Source organism: Gossypium hirsutum, chromosome D07 (assembly GCF_007990345.1).
Source record: "Gossypium hirsutum isolate 1008001.06 chromosome D07, Gossypium_hirsutum_v2.1, whole genome shotgun sequence".
Classification (NCBI taxonomy): Eukaryota; Viridiplantae; Streptophyta; class Magnoliopsida; order Malvales; family Malvaceae; genus Gossypium; species Gossypium hirsutum.
The window spans coordinates 58,738,819-58,759,007 of record NC_053443.1 but is presented as its reverse complement, the minus strand read 5'-3'; the positions used below and the strand labels follow the sequence as shown (position 1 = coordinate 58,759,007).

General features: G+C 32.2%; 3 protein-coding genes and 1 long non-coding RNA gene across 5 annotated transcripts; 1 reads left to right on the top strand and 3 right to left on the bottom strand.

Annotated features, from left to right (window-relative positions):
- Window positions 1–2,148: 2,148 nt before the first annotated feature.
- On the top strand, window positions 2,149–3,579 carry LOC107904824 (protein transport protein Sec61 subunit gamma). Its single transcript, XM_016831320.2, has 3 exons — window positions 2,149–2,331; window positions 2,425–2,540; window positions 3,354–3,579. The coding sequence occupies exons 1-2, from the start codon at window positions 2,238–2,240 to the stop codon at window positions 2,538–2,540; spliced, it is 210 nt and encodes a 69-aa protein (XP_016686809.1). The 5' UTR covers window positions 2,149–2,237; the 3' UTR covers window positions 3,354–3,579.
- Window positions 3,580–3,687: 108 nt separating this feature from the next.
- Window positions 3,688–4,796, bottom strand: LOC107904823 (ribonucleoside-diphosphate reductase small chain). Its single transcript, XM_016831319.2, has one exon. It carries the CDS (start codon window positions 4,794–4,796, stop codon window positions 3,807–3,809), a length of 990 nt encoding a protein of 329 aa, XP_016686808.2. The 3' UTR covers window positions 3,688–3,806.
- A 5,161-nt stretch (window positions 4,797–9,957) lies between these two features.
- LOC107904822 (uncharacterized) lies at window positions 9,958–15,231 on the bottom strand. 2 transcript variants are annotated; one of them, XR_005916466.1, is made up of 6 exons: window positions 14,754–15,231; window positions 13,888–13,962; window positions 11,693–12,413; window positions 11,160–11,253; window positions 10,557–10,886; window positions 9,958–10,478 (listed from the first exon to the last, which is right to left on the bottom strand). XR_005916466.1 is itself a non-coding variant. In XM_016831318.2 (4 exons), the coding sequence occupies exons 3-4, from the start codon at window positions 10,602–10,604 to the stop codon at window positions 10,110–10,112; spliced, it is 417 nt and encodes a 138-aa protein (XP_016686807.2). In that variant the 5' UTR covers window positions 10,605–10,886; window positions 13,888–13,962; window positions 14,754–15,037; the 3' UTR covers window positions 9,958–10,109. The 2 variants fall into 2 exon arrangements, 1 of the variants encoding a protein (XP_016686807.2); XM_016831318.2 differs by lacking the exons at window positions 11,160–11,253; window positions 11,693–12,413 and having other exon boundaries at window positions 14,754–15,037.
- A 2,683-nt stretch (window positions 15,232–17,914) lies between these two features.
- On the bottom strand, window positions 17,915–18,427 carry LOC107903098 (uncharacterized). Its single transcript, XR_001685703.2, has 2 exons — window positions 18,193–18,427; window positions 17,915–18,095 (listed from the first exon to the last, which is right to left on the bottom strand). It is a non-coding gene; the product is annotated as an uncharacterized lncRNA (long non-coding RNA).
- Window positions 18,428–20,189: the final 1,762 nt, after the last annotated feature.

The window sequence follows — 20,189 nt, the reverse complement described above, 5'->3', positions numbered from 1 at the left end:
CCATAACAAAGCTATATCAGTGAAATACATGGCAACAATATTGCCATAGTAGCATCATCCATAAGTTGTCAACATCCTTTGCAGACCTCATCCCATTGAACTCTTTTAACTTTAAGACATTTACCTTAAGCTTGGGTGTCGCAGCCAACACCTCATTACCCAAAGTAGATTTGCAAATATTGAGCTCCCTTTTGAGCTCCTCAATCTGTTCCTTCAAGGCTGACATCATAGCCTTGAGAGCATCATTCTTCTTAACCAACTCACCCATAAAGGTATTAAAGACCCCTCGCTTCGAATCTGCATTAGCATTGAGGAACTCTGCCACTTGTTCTTTTAGTTGATTTTGCCTCGATTCTAACTCTATGGTATGTCTATCAACTTCCTCAAAGGTCTCTTTCATATCACTCATAGAGCCCTTAAGTTTGACAACCTACATTTCAATGCCAATAACATATCCCTCGAGCTGCAAGTTTTCTTACCCCTCCCACGGGTCTCCATAGAATTAACATGCTTGTTTACTCCTTTCGACATCTCAATCGATGCCTTTGAACACTAGCTTTAAAATCAACTGTCACGAGGCTAGGATTCTTTTGGAAATTCTCTAAGGCACCGAAAATAAAGCGGAAGAAACTCAAAAGCACAAGAGCAACAAAAAAACTTAGAAACCCACAAGAAAGCAATGCACACTAAGTGTTTGAGTAAATATTCTAAAATATATTCTTTAACTCAAGAATAGAATACAGTGGAATACTATGAGATGGTTACAAATGATGAGAAATGCATCTATTTATAGATGAGCTCCCCTAGATCCAACGATACAAATCGAATTACATCAACGATTGAGATTAGTTTCTATCTACAAAATGAGAGTCCTAAGGGATTTAAACTTTATGCATATTTATCCCTTAGGATTTACAATAATTACCCTAGTAATTCAAGTTTTATTAGAGTGTTTTATTGGGCCACCAAGATTTCAAGTAGATAAGCTTCTTAATGGGCTTCATGAATTAGGCTAGTTCAAGCGGGTCAATTAAGCACCATTTAATCAGTTGACCTTTATGAACGCTCTATGTACATTCATCACAGATTTTGATCTGCGACCTATAACATAAGAAGGCAACAATAGTTTCCAATATTTTTTATTACTGTGTATTTGCTAACGATTATGCAACAATAGTTGTTTTGTTTTTAATATCGTTTGATTTGAGTTGGGTAGGGGTTTGCAAATGGTGGTTTCTTTAGCCAATGGTGATGGTAATTACTATGGTAGAGAGGAAACTTAATGGGGTTTGTACAAGTTTGAGGGTACGAAGATGAATGGTTTAGATTGATGGGAAAGAATATAGATGTTGGGACAATGAGTTGGTAATGATACAATGATGGTGGAAAAGGAGAAAAAGAAAAACTAGTAATACAATGGTGGATGGTCGGCAATAGGTGGCAGTGGCCAGCAAGCCTGTTATTAACATTTTTGGGGCCCTATGCAAAACAATAAAATGGGGTTTTAGGTTCCTTAAAAATTGGTAAAAAAATTTTTGGACCCCTTAAAAACTAGAAAGCAATATTTTGGAACACTTTCAGCCTTGTGCCTTGGGCGGCCGCACCTCTAGACAACCCCCAAGGGTGGACCTAATGGCCAGAGCTTCGTCTAGGGAAGGAAGAGGAGGAGAAAAAAAAAGAAATAATAATAAGAAAATAGAAATAAAGGAAAATAACAAAAAAACCTTAAAAAAGTTTAATACTAAAAAAAGAGAAGAAAATAACTTTTTTTTAAATACTGGACATATTTAGTGTGAGTTTGGATAGATGGTGCGTTTCATTTAGCTTATTTTTTGTCTCACGCTTGCTACAATATCTAATTTTATTGTAACCGTTATTTTTACACTAACTGCAAATAAATACGTGATCTATCCAAACTCAAACTTAATGTGCCACGTCAAATAAATATTACAACACTTAATGATTATTTTATAATATCTCTGATAACATTAGTTGCCATTAATAACATTAATCACCATAAGTGAAAAGATTTTAATCTCGTACCATAGAGATGAAGCCAAGCTAGAGATGTAGGGGCAATGTTGTCCATTCACATTAACAACAAGGGGGCATTTGAGGTCAAACAGAAAATTACTTAATTTATATTGACAACCGTTTTAAGAGATTCACAGATCTAAAGAAAAAAAAAATCAAACCTTTTTCATCGTAGAGCAAAGCTAAACCAGAAGAAAGGGGAAATGGACGCAATTGACTCAGTTTTCGATCCACTGAGAGAGTTTGCTAAGGACAGTGTTCGTCTCGTCAAGAGATGCCACAAGCCCGATCGCAAAGGTTACTCATTTTTCCTTTTTTGTTTCTCCATTATTAGATTTTGTTGGTCCATCAAAATTCTGATCGAATGATTCGATTGTCTTTTTGTTTCAGAATTTACCAAGGTTGCGTTACGAACAGCGATCGGATTCGTTGTTATGGGGTTCGTAGGATTTTTCGTCAAGCTCATCTTTATCCCTATTAACAACATTATTGTTGGATCCGGTTAGGTATGGTTCGGTTCCTTCGATTTCTATCTAATTTTTCATGTGAATTTGCGGTTTCTTGTTTTGATTATTATGGATCTGTTATTGACGTGATGCACATCTGATTTTATACGAATTTATTTTGAAATTAAAGCATTAAATCTCTGAATTTTTGAAAATCTGGTTGTTGAATACATAGGATAATGAATCTTTTTGTGAAATTTAGATTTTTAAGCGACAGGGTAAACCGGTAAATTGAATTAAACACCGACTTTATCCTAGAAACCTTCCTAGTGGGAGACTTGAGCTCAACTTGTCCATGTAATTGTTTCATGCACAGCTTGTAGCAAAAATTGTCATTAATAACTAATTATGCTGCTAACAAGGCTGGGGCAGTGGAGAAGTTACGTTGCTCTCTAAATAAGGAAACGTTGGTTCGAACCTTAAAAGATGATATTGTTGGAAAAGGCATTCGGGTGAAAATTGCAAAAGGCATAGAAGATGAGCAGTTTCTTGAATCATCTGTGTTGATGTTATTAAGGATTAAATACAAAAAGGATACCAACAAAGACTAGGTGTAATGGTTAGACACATTGCATTTTTTAGCAGAGAAATAAGATTTAACTTTGGAGATGACATTTTTGTGAGGGGCAACTATAAACCTCGAAAAAATCAATTTTAATCACCATAACTGGACAGAAATTTCTCTATCTTAAGTACAACCATCTGGAATATACATCGTGAGCATTTTCCTCCATTATTAGTTGTGGTGTATTGATATACGTTGGATAGTTTTTGGGATGAATGCTAACTCTTAATCATTTGCTCAAATTGCAGGCCTTGTCAACGTTTGCTGAAAACCGGTAGAATGTTTAAGTTGAGAGGTACGTCATGAGTTTATGAAGTAATTCCAATTTAGACTTGGGTTTGTCTTTAAATTCAGTTTTGTTGAAAAAGGGTTCAATTTTGGTGTTTGTAATAGAATCTTGTTGAAGCTAGTTCAATCTTTTGACTTGATACAAACAAAGGCAATATGTGTAGATTGTGGTACGCATTTTTTTTATACCAAGTTCAAACACATTTCGCACAGCAAACGCCAGGAAATATGCCAGGTTTTCGTTGGATAATTCCACATAGTTCTGCAACTGGGTATTCGCCATTGATGAACAGATTTCAAGAAAAATAAAGCTTTTATTTATTTACACTGAATCAAATTGGACAAACTAACTAGCATAAAGCAGAATAGTAAAAGGGATTTTCTTTCTTTTTTGCTACGTTAAAAAGAAATACCTAAAAATCCTCATCCATTTTGAATTCATGGGTCTTGCCATTCCCGTTCAAACTCGACATGACCGCTGCCTTCTGATACTCCCCAACTCTCTTCTCGAAGAAATTGGTTTTCCCTTGCAATGAAATTAGTTCCATCCAATCAAAAGGGTTAGCCGCATTGTACATTTTGCCATACCCTAAAGCTCCTAACAACCGATCCGCAACGAACTCAATGTATTGACTCATCAACTCACCGTTCATCCCAACTAACGCGCAGGGAAGAGCGTCGCATACAAACTCCCTCTCTATATCCACCGCATCCCTCACTATTCCCTTCACGCGCTCTTCACTTAGCTTTGACTTGAGGAGAGAGTACAGCAAGCAAGCAAAGTCGCAATGGAGACCTTCATCTCGAGAGATCAACTCGTTTGAGAAAGTTAATCCAGGCATTAACCCGCGCTTTTTTAACCAAAATATCGCACAGAAACTGCCGGAGAAAAATATGCCTTCTACGCAAGCGAAAGCGATTAACCGTTCGGCAAAAGCTTCGCCGCCGTCGATCCATTTCAAAGCCCAATCGGCTTTTTTAGCCACGCACGGCACCGTTTCAGTAGCGTGGAAGAGGCGGTTTTTTTCGGTGGAATCTTTAATATAAGTTTCGAGGAGGAGACTATACATCTCAGAGTGGATATTCTCGATGGCGATTTGGAATCCATAAAATGCACGCGCCTCCGCGATTTGGACCTCTTTCATGAAGCGAACAGCGAGATTTTCTAGAACGATGCCATCGGATGCGGCGAAGAAGGCAAGGACATGACTGATGAAGTGGCGTTCGTCGGCGTTAAGATTTTGCCAGTGTGGAAGATCGGAAGAGAGATCAACTTCCTCGGCAGTCCAAAAAGAGGCTTCGGCTTTCTTGTACATTTCCCATATCTGTGGGTATTGGATTGGGAACATGCAGAAGCGGTCCGGGTTGGAGGCTAGCAACGGCTCTTCTTGAATCGAAGACATTGCTTGAATTTGAAGGGTTTTTATCTTAAAATGGAGAAAGAATTAGTAGTATATTTATAGCAGAAGAAGAGCGGGAGAATTTTAAATATTTTCAAGGAAGCTTGGGTGGAATTCAGGTGTCCCTATTGGATGATGAGAATTTCATACAGCCAATAACGGTCGGCGTATCGGCGAAGCTTTTTCTTTTCTGTTTCAATTTTCTCCCTTAAAAGCTTGCCCTCTACTCTTCCAAAAATTTAAAATATAATCTTATATTTTTACTTTTAAAATTTTAGTTTTTTTTTTTTTACTTTTTCAAATTTCAAGATTGAGCCTTAGCTCGATAATGCCTACGCAGGAAGATGTAGGTTTGAGTGCGTTGAAGTTCATTTTTCTCCTATTTGTGGGTTGAGGATGAGTTATGGGTAGTTCTAAATATTATGTCAAATAAAATAGATTTGATCAGAACCTATAATAATATTGTTCAAAAAAATGCTATTAATTTTTTTAATAACTATGTAGTTAAAAAATGACTTTTGTAATAAATCTAAATTTAACAAAAAAATTAACAATTTTAATAGTTGTACCTGAATTTTAAAATTTAAAAAGTAAAAAGGTTAAATTTCTAAAAATAGAAGTACATAAGTTAAATTCTAATTTTTCAAAAAAATAAAGGACTTAGGTCATATTTTAACCAAAATATATTATTAGTGTTGTTGAATAGTTTGTGAATTCTTTTTAAAGAGTTAGGACCAATTTAGCATTACTTCTAAAAATTGGTTTGCAAGAGGACTTTTTAAACCAAAAGCTAAGCAGAAAATTTTAGTTTTTGCTCAAAAGTGCTTTTTGATTAAAAAAACACTTTTGAGAAATAATGTTAAAACTAAGCTTTAATTCCACCAATCCCTAAACTGTGGAACTTATTTTAAATTGATCCCCAAACTTCAAAACATGCTAATTACATCCCTAAGGTATCAATGTTATATAATAAGGTCCTTCCATTATTAAAATTGTTAAATGACACGTCAAGTCTTATGTAGCTAAATTTAAAGAAAAATAGAACATTGTTGCATAACTTTTAAAAGTAAAATTGAAAAAATAAAAAGTGGTCGGTAAAACTTTTGTAAAAGCTTTGAAAGCTTCAAAACTAATATTTAAAAAAAAACTATTTTTACAATATTCATTTTTCTTAAATTTTTCATTTTAAATTATGTCACATAAGATCTGATATGTCATTTAACAATTAAATTAACGATTTTGGTAACGGAAAGATCTAATTGATATAACCCCGATAGTTTAAGGATGTAAATAGAATGATTTGAAGTTTAAAGACCAATTTAAAATGAGGGTCATAGTTTGGGGATGTTTGGAACTGTAAAACTGGATCTAAAGGACCAAAAAGGACTTTTTTTTACTTTCTTTTCTTTTTGTAAACAAGTTCACCATTCTCCCGACTCTCATAACTCCCTATGTCACTAGAGTCTATGTAATCAATATCAACCCCACTAGCTGTTGAAAAAAATCCAGTTTAAAAATAGGTTTTTTTGCACAGCGAAAATTTAAAGTTTTGAAAATCGATCCGGATTGTAAAATTTATAGCAATAAACCTTAAACTAGAATCATACCTGTGTTTTTGGATAAGCGAATTCTTTACGTTTTTTATCTTTCAACTAAATGATCTTCTTCGTTATTCTCATACTATGAACTACTTTGAGTGTGGCTTGAATCAATTGAATTAAAACACAAAACTAGAAAAAGTTTTCTTTTATCTTTGGAGTGGAAAAAAAAATTCTCTCTTCTTTAATAGAAACCGATATAATTGTTATTTTAAATAAACATATTTAATGGTTGTGAATAAATTTTCTTTATTTTTCGCCAGATGTTAATAGCTCTATTGGTGCCATCTATTTATAGGGAGAGAAAGTATAATCATTATTAAATTGTAGAGATTTATTTTAAATAGAAACAACTTCTTAGTTCAACTAGGAGAGGGAGAGGGGTTAATAGGGTGTACTTCCCCTCATATGTATTATGATGGGAATTCAGGCCTCTTATTGCAGTGAACCCAATTATATGTGCTTTCTGAACTTTTAACCTAGCACTTTATAATTTAATCCAACTAAATACATATTTTTTTATTTTCCAAAATAAACATTAATTTTCCAAATAAATAATTTTCTCATCCCAATTTTAACTCTGGTAAAATTATGAAGATTTACCCCTGGTAAAATTTCCAAGAAAATATATTCAATATTTCACAACTCAACTTGTTCACTATGACCGAATAGTTTATTTTCATTTTCAAGCTTTAAAATTGCTAAAAAAATATAAACTCGTTCTTTCGATCATTTTTGAGTAATCAATATATATTTGCATATGGATCATTTTTCATTTCCATTTCCATTTTTTTGAGAAACCTACATTCAAATCCCAATTATTTCATTTTTCCATTTCGGATAAAACCATAATCATTTCTGAATACTTTTCATTTCTTTGTTTCTATTCATTTCTTTATTTCTATTCATTTCATTCATTTTGATTCAAACAAGCAATTCATTAATGGTTTCAACGAGCTAGCAGAGGGACCAATTAGACATATGTAATTAGGTCTCAAATGATTTATAATTAATTTTCGAATTTTTGCCTATTAATTATAAACCCATTTAGTCACGAAGTCATTACACTATAGTATCGTGACTGAGCTCTCCCTAACGACATTCCATTACGCAAACAGTTATTCAGTACTAGTCCAATGACCTTGTCATGAGTGTGTTACCCTTATAGTATATCCTTGATCCTTTTGGAGTAATATTTGTTCTCCCAATATGATCCTATTTTATTTCATGATAGCCGTTACATCTTCCTTCATAAAAAGTCAATCACTATCAAATAGTGATTAAGTCATCCATTACAAAAACGAACGACTCATTGTCACGTTTACTTTTTACCAACCATGTAATGCCTATGAGAGGATATCATTTACCCATTTCTCGGGCTATGAATTCTATTATTGTGAATGACACTACATACTACAGAAGTCATACAACCAACGTACCAACTTTCTGTTCATTATCTATTCGAACTTAGGCTTTTACTTACATCAAAGTGTACGAGTCATGCATACATAGTCCGTCATCCTCTTAGGATTTAGGTATGTCACACTATGAAGTCACAAATGAATAAATCCAAAAATGGATTCAGGACCTATTCTGCTTGGGTCCTATCCGATGTTCTATCAGTCCAGATAGTCACATCTATGTCTCTATATTCTTGGAGTCATCCGCTCCAATGCCCAAGATAAATCATCTCCCCAATTGGACCAGATAGACAACATATTAGTATTTCAATTGGTTTTCTCATTTTCAATTAGATTAAGGGCATGTTTAAGTTCGTCTACTAATACAAGTTTTTTTCTGTATTACGATCCGACCATGTAATATCGCTTAGTATTAGTTAAACATCAGACAACCAGTGAGCAACATTCGTTTCTATTTTGTTTTACGTGAAAAAAGTATGTAAGGATACTATACAAAGTATTAATGTAATTCATGAATATTTTTATTAACCAATCTGTTCGAAGAATTACAAGTGTACTTATACAAAAATACTATACTTAGGACATCATATCCAACATTGGCACAATTTAACCCAACACTGCCAGCAATCTTGTTCTTATCTACCTTCCCAATTTTCTTCTCAATTCCAAAATCAAAACTGTACTATTTGTTAACATCATCACTTGACAAATTTCCTTTCCTCTTTCTATTTCTGGAATGAGCATATTTTTTTTCTTATATCCCTAATCTCATTATCTCCACTCTAAAATCCAAAATTTTGTGAAAAAAATTCCTCTTCACTACTACCAGAAAATGAATTAGTACTATCCCCACATATCTTCTAACTCTTCCTCACTAGTCATCCCAAAAGATCTACAAGCATTAGATGCCTCACTTATAACACTTTTTGATGGGCCACCTCCATTAGTTGATTTACCCAACCCACTATCCCCTGGACCATTTACACTAGTCACACTCTCCCTATCCACACCACTTATATATTTTTCTTTATCAGCATCTTTAACTAAAGAATAGGATATGCAAATTGAGGTTCATCTACCTTATGTTCAACACTAACATGTAAGGTACTTTTTTATATGTGCTTAATCATTAACAAAAAAAAAAGATACATCATAGGCCACAATTAACCCATCCTCAAGTTTCTCTGTTGGTACTAAGTAAGAAAGGTGCATCACACTTCTAAAACATGCATCTCTAACATGTCACAATCTATTTGCCACTCTAATTCCCCCCAACAAATTGTAAATTAGGATTCTTAACAAAATTCCCCTTACAATGCATAATTAGAGTTTTCTTTTTCCAAACCATCTTCGTATTAACAAAAATGCAACAATATAATATTAGTGTAACGACCCGATTTCTAGTGGTGTCAGAAAAGGCGGTTTTGAGACTCCATTTCTATAAATCGAGCCCAAATATTTATAGATTTAAAGTATAGATGAATTGGAATTTGGACAACCAATTTTGTCAAAATTGTGGTTAATTAGGGCCTAGGGGCTAAATTGTAATGTTCAATCGCTATAGATTTTTAATTAGTAAATGGTTTGGGGACTCAAATTACAATTAACCAAAGGTTCAAAAAAACAATTATACCATACTAAAGTGGGTGTTAGTGGAAGGTATGATTAATTAGCCATTAAATTAAGTAAATTAAGGCTTATTTAGGCTTCGTTTGTTTGCCAGTAAAATGTTTTCCGGAAAATGATTTCTGGAAAATAATTTACTTTTCTAGAAAATGATTTACTTTTCTGGTGTTTGGATGAATTTGTGTAAAATATTTTCTGTTGTTTGACTGATTTCCTGAAAATATTTTTCGAAAAAGCTGTTTTTACATATATTGCAATGATTTATTTATAAATAAATAAATCAAATTAAATATATAATAATCAATTATTAAGCTACAATATTAGCCGTCATAAATTGAAAACAACCAAAGTCGAATAAATTATTTGTAATTGTATTATAAAAAAAATAAAAAACAAGGATTGAATAATTATAAATTAGCTTCCAAATCACAATTAATACTAGAAATTAATAATATTATCCAAATGCATAATTAGTAGTACACCACATGATAACAACATTGTCCAAGTGCATAACTAATATTAGACCACATAAAAGTATCAATATCTTCATCATTGAGAAAATTTTTGAAGCCATTTTTTTTATGCTTCTTACTTTTAACTAAAAAAGCTTTGGCGTCAGATTCATGACTCACTAGATAATCAAACACAGAACACAAGAAGTCATCATCAAATCATTCTTCCTCCACCAACATCACTTCTTCGTAAAGATGTGGTGTCTTATCCACAGTAAATTGTTCCGAAGCATTAGCAATTTTGCTAAGTTGTTCACCCACTAATTTAATTTGCTCATCAACGACACTTTCTTGAACATTTTTTCTTTTACGTTTGGATGTACCAGATGAAGATACATTTGTTCTTACCTCTTCAGCCTCTTCATTGTCGCAGTTTACAAGCACTGAATCTTGGTTACCATCATCCAAATTTATATCAGCAAATGTTTTGGCAAAACTCCCTGTTGTCATATCTTTGCCAACAACCAAAGCCATTTCATCATAATGATCAATGCTTTTATTCAAAAACGGTTCATACTTCTTGTGTGCCTGTTGGATATTATACACAATTAGAATAACAAGTAAAAAACAATTGAAATATACTTAACATATATATACATATATTACCATCATTGCTGCATCATATGTCGCTCCATCACATGTGATCATTTTCATGTTATTATCCCATCCAAAACCATTTTCACCCCGAATTGTGCATATAATCTGCCACTGGTTTTTTACAGTCCTCAAATGATTTTCCACATGTTTCGCATCCCATTGGACTTTAAATCTTTCAGAAATAGCTTCGGCAACTCGATTAATAGGAACTGCTTTGAAAGTATTAGAAGGCCTATTTCCTCTCTGGGCCTCCTCTGCTAGAATTTCAAGAAAAAGATGTTCATCGGTTTTGTCCACCTGAATTGCTTGGAGGTCTCTTCTTTGTTGCCCTTACCCACTCTACATTAAGAATTGTCATTGTCAATCATTTCAATATCCAACAAGCTTAAAACACAATAAATTCAATATCCAACAAGCTTGAAACATAATAAATTCAATATCTAACAAGCTTAAAACATAATCAATATCTAACAAATTCAAGACATAATAATTTCAAAATCCAACAAACTAAAATGGAACCTATCATTATCCAACCAATATTAAGAAAAAAAAACAAATTTTAATACTAAACATACATAACATAAAAACAATAACCCTAAGCCTTAAACCTACCTAATATCTCTAACCATATAATTAGTCCACATAGTTTGTGCAATTTCGTCTCTCTTAGCAGAACATTCTCTTGCTTCTTCTCTTTCTTCTCGCTCTGTAAGAGTTGGTATTATCAAATCAGACTCAGGCTCCTCGTATAATCCTTGATTAAGTAAATCATTAGGATCAACTCCCATTATATGATTATGAATGATACAAGAAGCCAAAACTATATCTACTTGTGTTTGAAAATTCCAAAATGGTTCAGCATCTAACACATGAAACTGTTTCTTCAAAACCCCAAAAACACATTCAATAGTTATTCCTAATGATGAATGACAAAGATTAAAGAGTTCATTTGCATTGTAAGGCCCTTGAGCACTAAACTCTTTTAAATGATATCGGACACCATGATATAGGGTAATATATCCATTTTTTAGATGCCATATCCAGAATCAGCAAGATAATATTTACCTACAATGTTACAAAACATAATTAATACTAATAAATTATGAGCTTACTAGAACTATTTGGTAATTAATGAAAATTATTACCTTCCGAAATTCTTAATCCTCTTGGGCATGAAAGTGAATCACTGAAAATACGAGAATCATGTGCACTACCTTCCCAACAAGCTAGAACATAGGAAAATTTCAAATCAAATGTAATGGCAGCCAATACATTTTGTGTCATCCCTCCTTTATGGCTATGAAATCTTCCTTGAATGCTAAGTGGAACAGATGCACGAACATAAGTTCCATCTAATGCTCCAATACAATCTTTAAAATAAGGATAAAACCTTGGATTGTTTCTGATTTCACTAGAAGTTGACTCATTAGGTAATCTAATAACTAGTTTATACAATTTCAAAATAACTCTCAATACAACCCCAAAGTAACGGTGAACTGTCTCAGTTGATCTATAATATCTAGATCCAATCACTTGAAACCTTACATTATGACCAATTATATGTGAAAATATAACTACTTGCTCCCTAATGTTCACAGATTTAGTTGATTGTAACAAATTATTCCTACTAAGAATATCACACAAATTTAAAAAGGCAATCGGGCTCCTCCTTATCACATCAATACAATGCTGGTCACCACTATATAAAATACTATGAATATAATTTTCTCTTTCATAGTCTCGATTCACACGAGGGTGAGAAGCAATTTCCTTCCTAATTTTTAATTTTTTAATCCAAAGAGCCCCAAAAGCTAAAACTGAAGCCACGACTCCGATAATTGCATTTTGATCTTGATTACGATCCATCTACACAAAATAATGCCACACAAATATTTGATCACTACAAAAAAGATGCAAGATTTTCATATGTGCATGTTTTCATTCACGTTATCAAAACATTTCAGCAAATAATCTGCAACATCGTTTGATAGAAATGCAAGGTTTATTGATAGGAAAACACCAATCCACCCGACTCTAACTTTGACACAATACACAGATTTCAAATGTAAATCTAAATTGTATATATTTCTAATCCCAAACATAAATCTAAATAAGTGGTTTGATATGAGATTATCCTTGAAAAAATACAAAAAAAATCAATTATTAAATTATTTTCTTGTAAATCTTAGGACTTTGAATTTATTTTATGTATTTTCTAAAGAGTAGGGACTAAATTAATAAAAATTATAAACATTAAGGGTTAAAAAATTATTTTATCTTTTTATAATTGCCACGTCAAGAACTCTAATAGCAAAATTGGATGGAGGGACTAAGATTGTTAAATAAAAAAGTATTGCAAACATGGTAGTCGGCACCGTACTGATACCGGCTGGTACATACCATTTCGGTCAAAATGTCGATGCGTTTCAGCCTGTTTCAGTCAATACCAACTTGTATTGGTAAGTACAAAATTTTGATATTTTAAAACAATTTTTAAAATTTTTATATTAACCATTTTTAATTTTCTATAATCATATTTAAAATCAAAAGTTGTTAAATTAAATTATTCAACCTAATTAATAATCTTAAAACTTAAATTTATATGTATATAATTAAGATATATTTACATGTATATAACATATAATTTAGTAAGAAACTAAAAAGTTAGACTATAATTATATATATGAAAAATATTAAAATGTATTATAATCAATAAAAAAAACTATATATATGTGAAAAATATTTTAAAACGCGAAGAATGCTGAAATAATGCACTGAAATATGTCAGTACTAATATATATAAGTATTAAGACAAAAATAAAACACCCATTAATATGGTACTAGACAATCAACCTCGCATAGCTTAAGGAGAACAAATAACCTGTGCAGATACATATAACTCCATCAAACAAGTGTAAGCATAAAGAATCTTCCAAAATGAGATACAATTCATACCCCGTTTAGCATTGAGAACATAAAATAAATATGTATATCTGAAGTAAATTCACATGCTAGCCAGAAATTAGATGACGGTATATGGATTACATAAAGTAGTACTCTTTTGCATACATTAAAGGCCATGTAAGAGCTTTGGTTGGTCACCGAGAATTATCAAATGGGTAATAGATAATGGATAGTCACAAAAAATTCTTAGAATCATCATTCATGAACAAGCTCGATAAAAAGAAAGCCATAATCCATTTTCATACAGCTTAAGGTGGATAATTTTGTGAATATAAATTATTTCTCAAACAGAAAACATATGATTAGCTATAGTTGCCCCATAGATAGAGCTATCCATGTGTCATGTGGATATGAAAATAAAATAAGAAAAAAGTACCAAAATGCCGAACAGTCCTACAATAAAGAGGCCAAGTGTGTAACCCAAGTATTGAACAGCAGCTCTAGCAGCTCCCTGAAACAATCGAGACCAGACTGTCAGCATCATTCTAAAATTTCTCATTGTGCACTGATAAGATCGATGCCATAAAGTAGAATAAAGTTGGAATGGGATAACATAAATCCACCTAAGTCTTAGAAAAACCTAAACATTACATGTTTAACCGAGCTTTTAAGCAACTCTAACTTTAAAAGAAAAAAAGTTCCAACATTCCATTCAAATTTCAACATAATAAAAATCTAATTTCTTCACCAGCTTTCAACCAAATGAATATAACCAATAACTCATTCTTCTTTTTAAATAAAAATAAATAAAGCTACAGACTTTACCAAAAACCCAATTCAATGTAATTATCAAATATAAAACCTAAACTTATATATATATCACTTACAAAAGCAGGCTTGCAAGATAAACAAAGTAATACAATTTCAATACTAGCCTTGAAATGACGGAATTAACATTTAAAAGCACATAAAGCAAGCAGGACATGGAAGTCAAGCTAAGGAAACAACTCCATATTATTACAAGCAAAGAAGCCGAACCCAATCTGCTACACGATTGAAACCCATTTGTACTCTGGAAAAAAATCACCGTGGTGAAAGGACTTAACCACATGCAAGCTACCAGAAGGGGAAGACAGAAAGGGATACCAGAAAGAACAATAAAAATTCCCAATTCAACATAACCACATGCAAGCTACCAGAAGGGGAAGACAGAAGGGGATACCAGAAAGAACAATAAAAATTCCCAATTCGACATAACCACATGCAAGCTACCAAAAAAGGAAGACAGAAGGGGATACTTACAATATCGACGATGGGCCAACTTTGGGACGTTTAGATCCTGCAAATTCGTGAGGGGAAGATAGATTGAAGAAGGAGAAGGATGGAAGGAGGAAGGGATTTTCCGGAAAATATCTTACGGAAATGAAATCGGTAAGACATTTTACCTAAATTGAGGCCATATTACCTGTGTCTTGGAAAAAACTTTCCAAGTGTAAAATGTTTTCAGGCTTCCAAACACCGTAAAATTAGGAAAACATGGCAAACAAACGCACCCTTAGTTAAAACATGGTTTATTAAGTTAATTAACAATTTAATCCTAATATATAAATGAAAATTCGGTGGAAAGAAAGAGAAATTAATCTCCTCCAACTTATTCTATGAAAGAAATAATTTCTTGACGCCATTATTAGGGGTTTTCAAGCTTTTGGCCTCAATTTCAAGTAAGCCCCTAGCCATTTTTCTTTGATTTTTGTGGAAATTGAATCATGAAAGCTTGATTTAGTTAACCTATGTACTAATTTGTGAAACTATAGTTTTAGAAAGTTTCCATGGTTGAGAATTGAATGGTTTGGGTGTTAAATTGTTAGAAATTAAGCTTAGTATATGAAAAGGACTAAATTAGCTTAATTGTTAATTTCATACATTTTGGACTAAAATTAATAAAATGCAAAAATGTCATAAATTGTTGGTTGGAATAGAAAATAGAGAGTCCTTAATTGGTTTTGGTGAAATCAGATTTTAATACGATGCCCTAAATTGCAAGTTATGCTTTTCTTAGTTTTAGGAACTAAATTAAATAAATTATAAAATATGTAAAATTGACATTTTATTGTGATTTGGGTGGAATTTTATTATGTGATATGTTTTATGATTATCCGTAGCTAACGACAACATCGAATAATCAAAAGGAAATGGAAAAGCAAAAATCATCGTTGAGTGACACGAGATCACAATTTGTACGCTTATGATTTAAGGCCATTTAAATTGATTTCATTTTCATGTTAATTGAATATAGAAGTTCAAGGTGAATATTTAGATATAAAATGAATTATTGGATTGAGCTTGAATATTAATTGACAAAATAAAGGACTAAATTGAATAAAATATAAAATAGCATGAATTATTGAAATATGATATATGTTATGGAATTGAGTGTGAATGTGTATTGAATTATATGAAATACACATGATATGTTAAGGAATTGAATTATAATAGTGAATGTGACTGAAAAGTGATGTGTATTAAGTAGAAAGTGTAATTGAATATTGATACCCTATTAACTAGTTGGAATGGGTCGAATATAGTTGGCATGCCGTACTATTGGACTGTGAATGGGATTATGCGCTTATGCACCAGGATGCACTTTGTGTATGCCAGTACGCTCTTCAAGTGCAAGTATTGTAATCCCCTAAACCCGGCTTAGGCATTATGACCAAATTTTCGAAAGCCACATTAAAACCGTTGAAAATATTTACCTGTTAAAAAACAACAATTAGGTTCTAGTTGTTTTTACAAAAACTCTAAAATTTAAATACTAAGTAATTTAGTTTTTGAAAAACACTTTAAAGCACAAATATTTGGAAAGTTCAATGGTTCGTTGAGATATCGTCTTAAGTCATTAAAACAAGAAGTTTGCAACATTTTTAAAACATCCATTGGTAAATATCTTTCGCAATGGGCTTTTGAAAAGACTTAGAAAATCATAAATTATAAATTTAGTTAAAATTAAGTGAAAATAAAAATAATTTAAATAACCACAATTCAAATTATTTGTAAGCTCATCAAACATGCATGCATGGAAGTTTAAAATTTAAAAGTAAAAATAACCTAATAAAAGTCCAATGTCCAATGTCCAAAATAACAAACCCAATAGTTCATTAACCATTTATTAAAAATCCATCCCATAAGCTCCTCTCTAAGCTGAATCCAAGTCCTATGTCCATGAATCACCTGAAAAGGTTATGAAACTAAAGGGATGAGCTTTTAAGCTTAGTGTGAGTCTTAACTCAAGTATTAAGCAGAAATTCAGTATAGAAATCAAAATATTATAGTGAATTTATATGGCTTAATTCCACATAGTCTTAACTTGGGTAACAACCAGTAATCAAAACATACATTTCATAAAATAACAAAATTTATATATAACAACATAATTTCACATATTGCAGTACGCATGAGGGTGTTAATGCAGAGCTTTTAAAAAATCGGTGCAAGTTTTTTAGAAAAGCTCCTACCCATCATCGCTACACTCCAAAAAGAATTCCCCAGAACTCATCCAACCAAACACTCCAATATATATGTGGACTAAGCCACCAAATTTGCAGACAAACTGTCATGTAGGTTGTGGATAAACAACCAAATTAATATATAAGCTACCATGTAGGTTGTGGATTAAGCTACCAAATTTGCAGACAAGCTACCATGTAGGTTTTGGATGAAACCACCAAATTCACAGACAAGTTGCCAAATCTTCCTCCTTACACATATCCTAACCCTATGCATGTGATATGGCCACAATGAACATATTTTCACTTTATTACAAAATATAACTTTAGGCATGTGAATCTTACTTATTGAATCACTTGTCACATAGTATCATATAGGCATGTTTTGACATGCAATTCACATTTTGTCCCGATGTATCAAAACATCACATTTTTAATAGTCATATAAAATCAATTATGCCATAATATTGCATAAAATGAGAATGAGAATAACATACTTTCCAAATCAGTGATAGTCATAACTAGGGGTGAGCATTCGATCGAATCGAATCGAATCAAAAATTTTCGAGTTAATCGAGTTTTCGAATCTCATTTTATCATCCAAACTTTATTTGAAGTTTTATCGAATCGAATCGAGTGAGATAGAATTCGAATTAAATCGAATCGAATATATTTGTTCGAGTTAAATTTAAAAATAAAATCAAATTAATGTTGTTTATTTTTATGTAATTTTTCAAAAAATAATTTACGTTAAAGTTTTTAAACATGATCATACAATAAAAAATTGAAGTAAATAAGTGAATAAATAAAAGCAACACAACATCAACCCAAATAAACAACATGATTCCAAATAAACCACAAAAATAATACAAAAGATTATAATAAAAAACATAAGTAAAAGTCCAAGTAAATAGCATGAGTCGAAATAAACAACAACATTATAATACAAAAAAAACATAAGCAAAAGTCCAAAATACAATAGAAACCTACACCAAAAGAACACAACAAAAGTCCAATTAACCAACAACAATAACAAACCAAACCAAACTAATAACAATAACACATCAGTTCAAAAACCATTATAGAAACGTTTAAGTTTTTTCTTGTGCTTCAAACACCGTTGATAATCTTGAAACATCTAGTAAAAGTATTGAATGAGTTAGTTAAATAATAAAAAAATTCAAAAATAAATTAAATAAACATTTAACTTTATAAACTAATGCTAAGTATGTTACCTTCTTGATCTTCGGGTATTTTGGATAAGTCTAGCAAATTTAAAAACAAAAGTGTTAGTTAAATTATGGGAATGCTTACTAATATAAAGAATACAAAAGCTTATTTTATAAATTAAAATTTATATATTACCATCTTCCATTGTTTGAAGTTCATAAAAATAATCTTCAAGATTGATGGCATCATTAGATTTCCGAAGCCAATCTTGTGTGCAAACCAAAGCTTCGACCATGAGAGGAGTTACAGAACTTCTAAAATTATTGAGAACACGTCCACCCGTGCTAAATGCACTTTCTGAGGCAACTGTTGAGATAGGAATAGCAAGAATATCTTGAGCCATTTGTGCAAGAATAGGGAATCTTGGATTGTTCATTTTCCACCACAATAGTAAATCAAATGAACTTAAATTGTTTACTTCTTCATCCTCACCCAAATATCTATCCAACTCAGATTTGCTTTCTAATCCAACTTGTTTCTTCTTTTTCTTAAAGTATTTTTGTTTGGCCAAGCCCATTTTCATTTCTGACTAATCTATTTCCATTGAACTGTAAAGATTTGTCGAAGAACTAGATCTACTTTCAAACAATTCAATTCTCTCGGCATTAGAAGAATACTCATTGAACATGCAATGCAAATCTTTATCAATCATTTTCATAATGTCATTAGCAACATTAGGAAAAAGCAAGTTGACCCCAAAGTTCAAAAAACTCATTTTACATCGCGGATCAAAGATGACCGCCAAGTAAACTAGCATGTTGATCTTGTTTCCTTCACCCTAATACTTATTATATTTCTCTCTCATTTTGGAAGTCATAGAAATTACGTCTAGATCTCCACAATCTTGCCACCTATAAAAAAGACAATGCACATCCGTCAATACTTCAAAAAATGAATGAGAGGTAATATGCAAAGATTTGGACACCTTCAATGTAAGATGATAAAAAGGCTCTAATGCTTTTATAATTCTTCGAACAATTTCCCAATCATCAAATGTAGGAACTCCATCTCTAGCAGTAAGGTCAAGAAAAAAAATTATGGTCATCACATACATATGATTCAAATGCACGCTCATATTTTTCGGTCACCTTTAACATCATATATGTTGAGTTCCATCTAGTAGGCACATCTAAACACAATTGAGCCTTACTATCTATCATTTCTTCTTTTACCCGTTGGTTGAATTTTGTCAACCTTGATGGTGATGCTCTTATATACCTTACAGCACCTCTAACTTGATCCACAGACACAAAAACATCCTTAATACCGTATTGCACAATGAGATTAAGAATGTGTGCAACACATCTCATATGAATAAATTTTCCATTTGCAACAGAAGCATTTCGATGACTCAATTCTTTTCTCAAATATTCAATGGCAACACTATTGGCGGATGCATTATCAACTGTAATAGTGAAGACCCTTTCAATCCCCCAATCTCGAAGACATTTTTCAATGGCTTGACCTATGCTTTCACCTCTATGAGCGGATATTGGGCAAAAATTTATAATCTTTTTTTGCAACCTCCACTCATCATCCACCCAATGTACTGTTAAAACCATATAAGATATCCTTTGCAATGAAGTCCAAGTGTCTGTCGTCAAACAAACTCTACTTATATCTTTTTCAAAACAATTCTTCATCACACTCTTCATGGAGTTAAATAAATCAATACAATCCCTTCTAATTGTCCAACGAGATGGAAGACTAAACCGTGGGCATGCTATAGAAAGAAAGTATTTGAAACCCTCTCCCTCTACTCCCCCTCTTCAGTCACAAATTTGGTGAAATGGTTCCAATAAGCTGCCCTTAGAGTAATCTTTTTTCGAACATTTTCCTTGGTTGTTGTTTGATCATCTCTACTTGGGGAAGAATTTTGTGAACTTTGAGTTGAACCATCTCGCTTTGGATCACTCATCTACAAGTAAACAATTATATAAAAAATTGTTGCAATCAGTAACCATGACCAAAAATTGGTTTAAAATCAAACTTAATAAATCGA

Bases quoted from the DNA above. Each gene is read 5' to 3' on its own strand.
- LOC107904824 (XM_016831320.2), top strand. From the start codon at position 2,238: ATGGACGCAATTGACTCAGTTTTCGATCCACTGAGAGAGTTTGCTAAG. The intron at 2,332-2,424 runs GTTACTCATTTT...TTTTTGTTTCAG, and splicing joins CCACAAGCCCGATCGCAAAG to AATTTACCAAGGTTGCGTTA.
- LOC107904823 (XM_016831319.2), bottom strand. From the start codon at position 4,796: ATGTCTTCGATTCAAGAAGAGCCGTTGCTAGCCTCCAACCCGGACCGC.
- LOC107904822 (XM_016831318.2), bottom strand. From the start codon at position 10,604: ATGAAAATGATCACATGTGATGGAGCGACATATGATGCAGCAATGATG. The intron at 10,479-10,556 runs GTAATATATGTA...AATATCCAACAG, and splicing joins CATATGATGCAGCAATGATG to GCACACAAGAAGTATGAACC.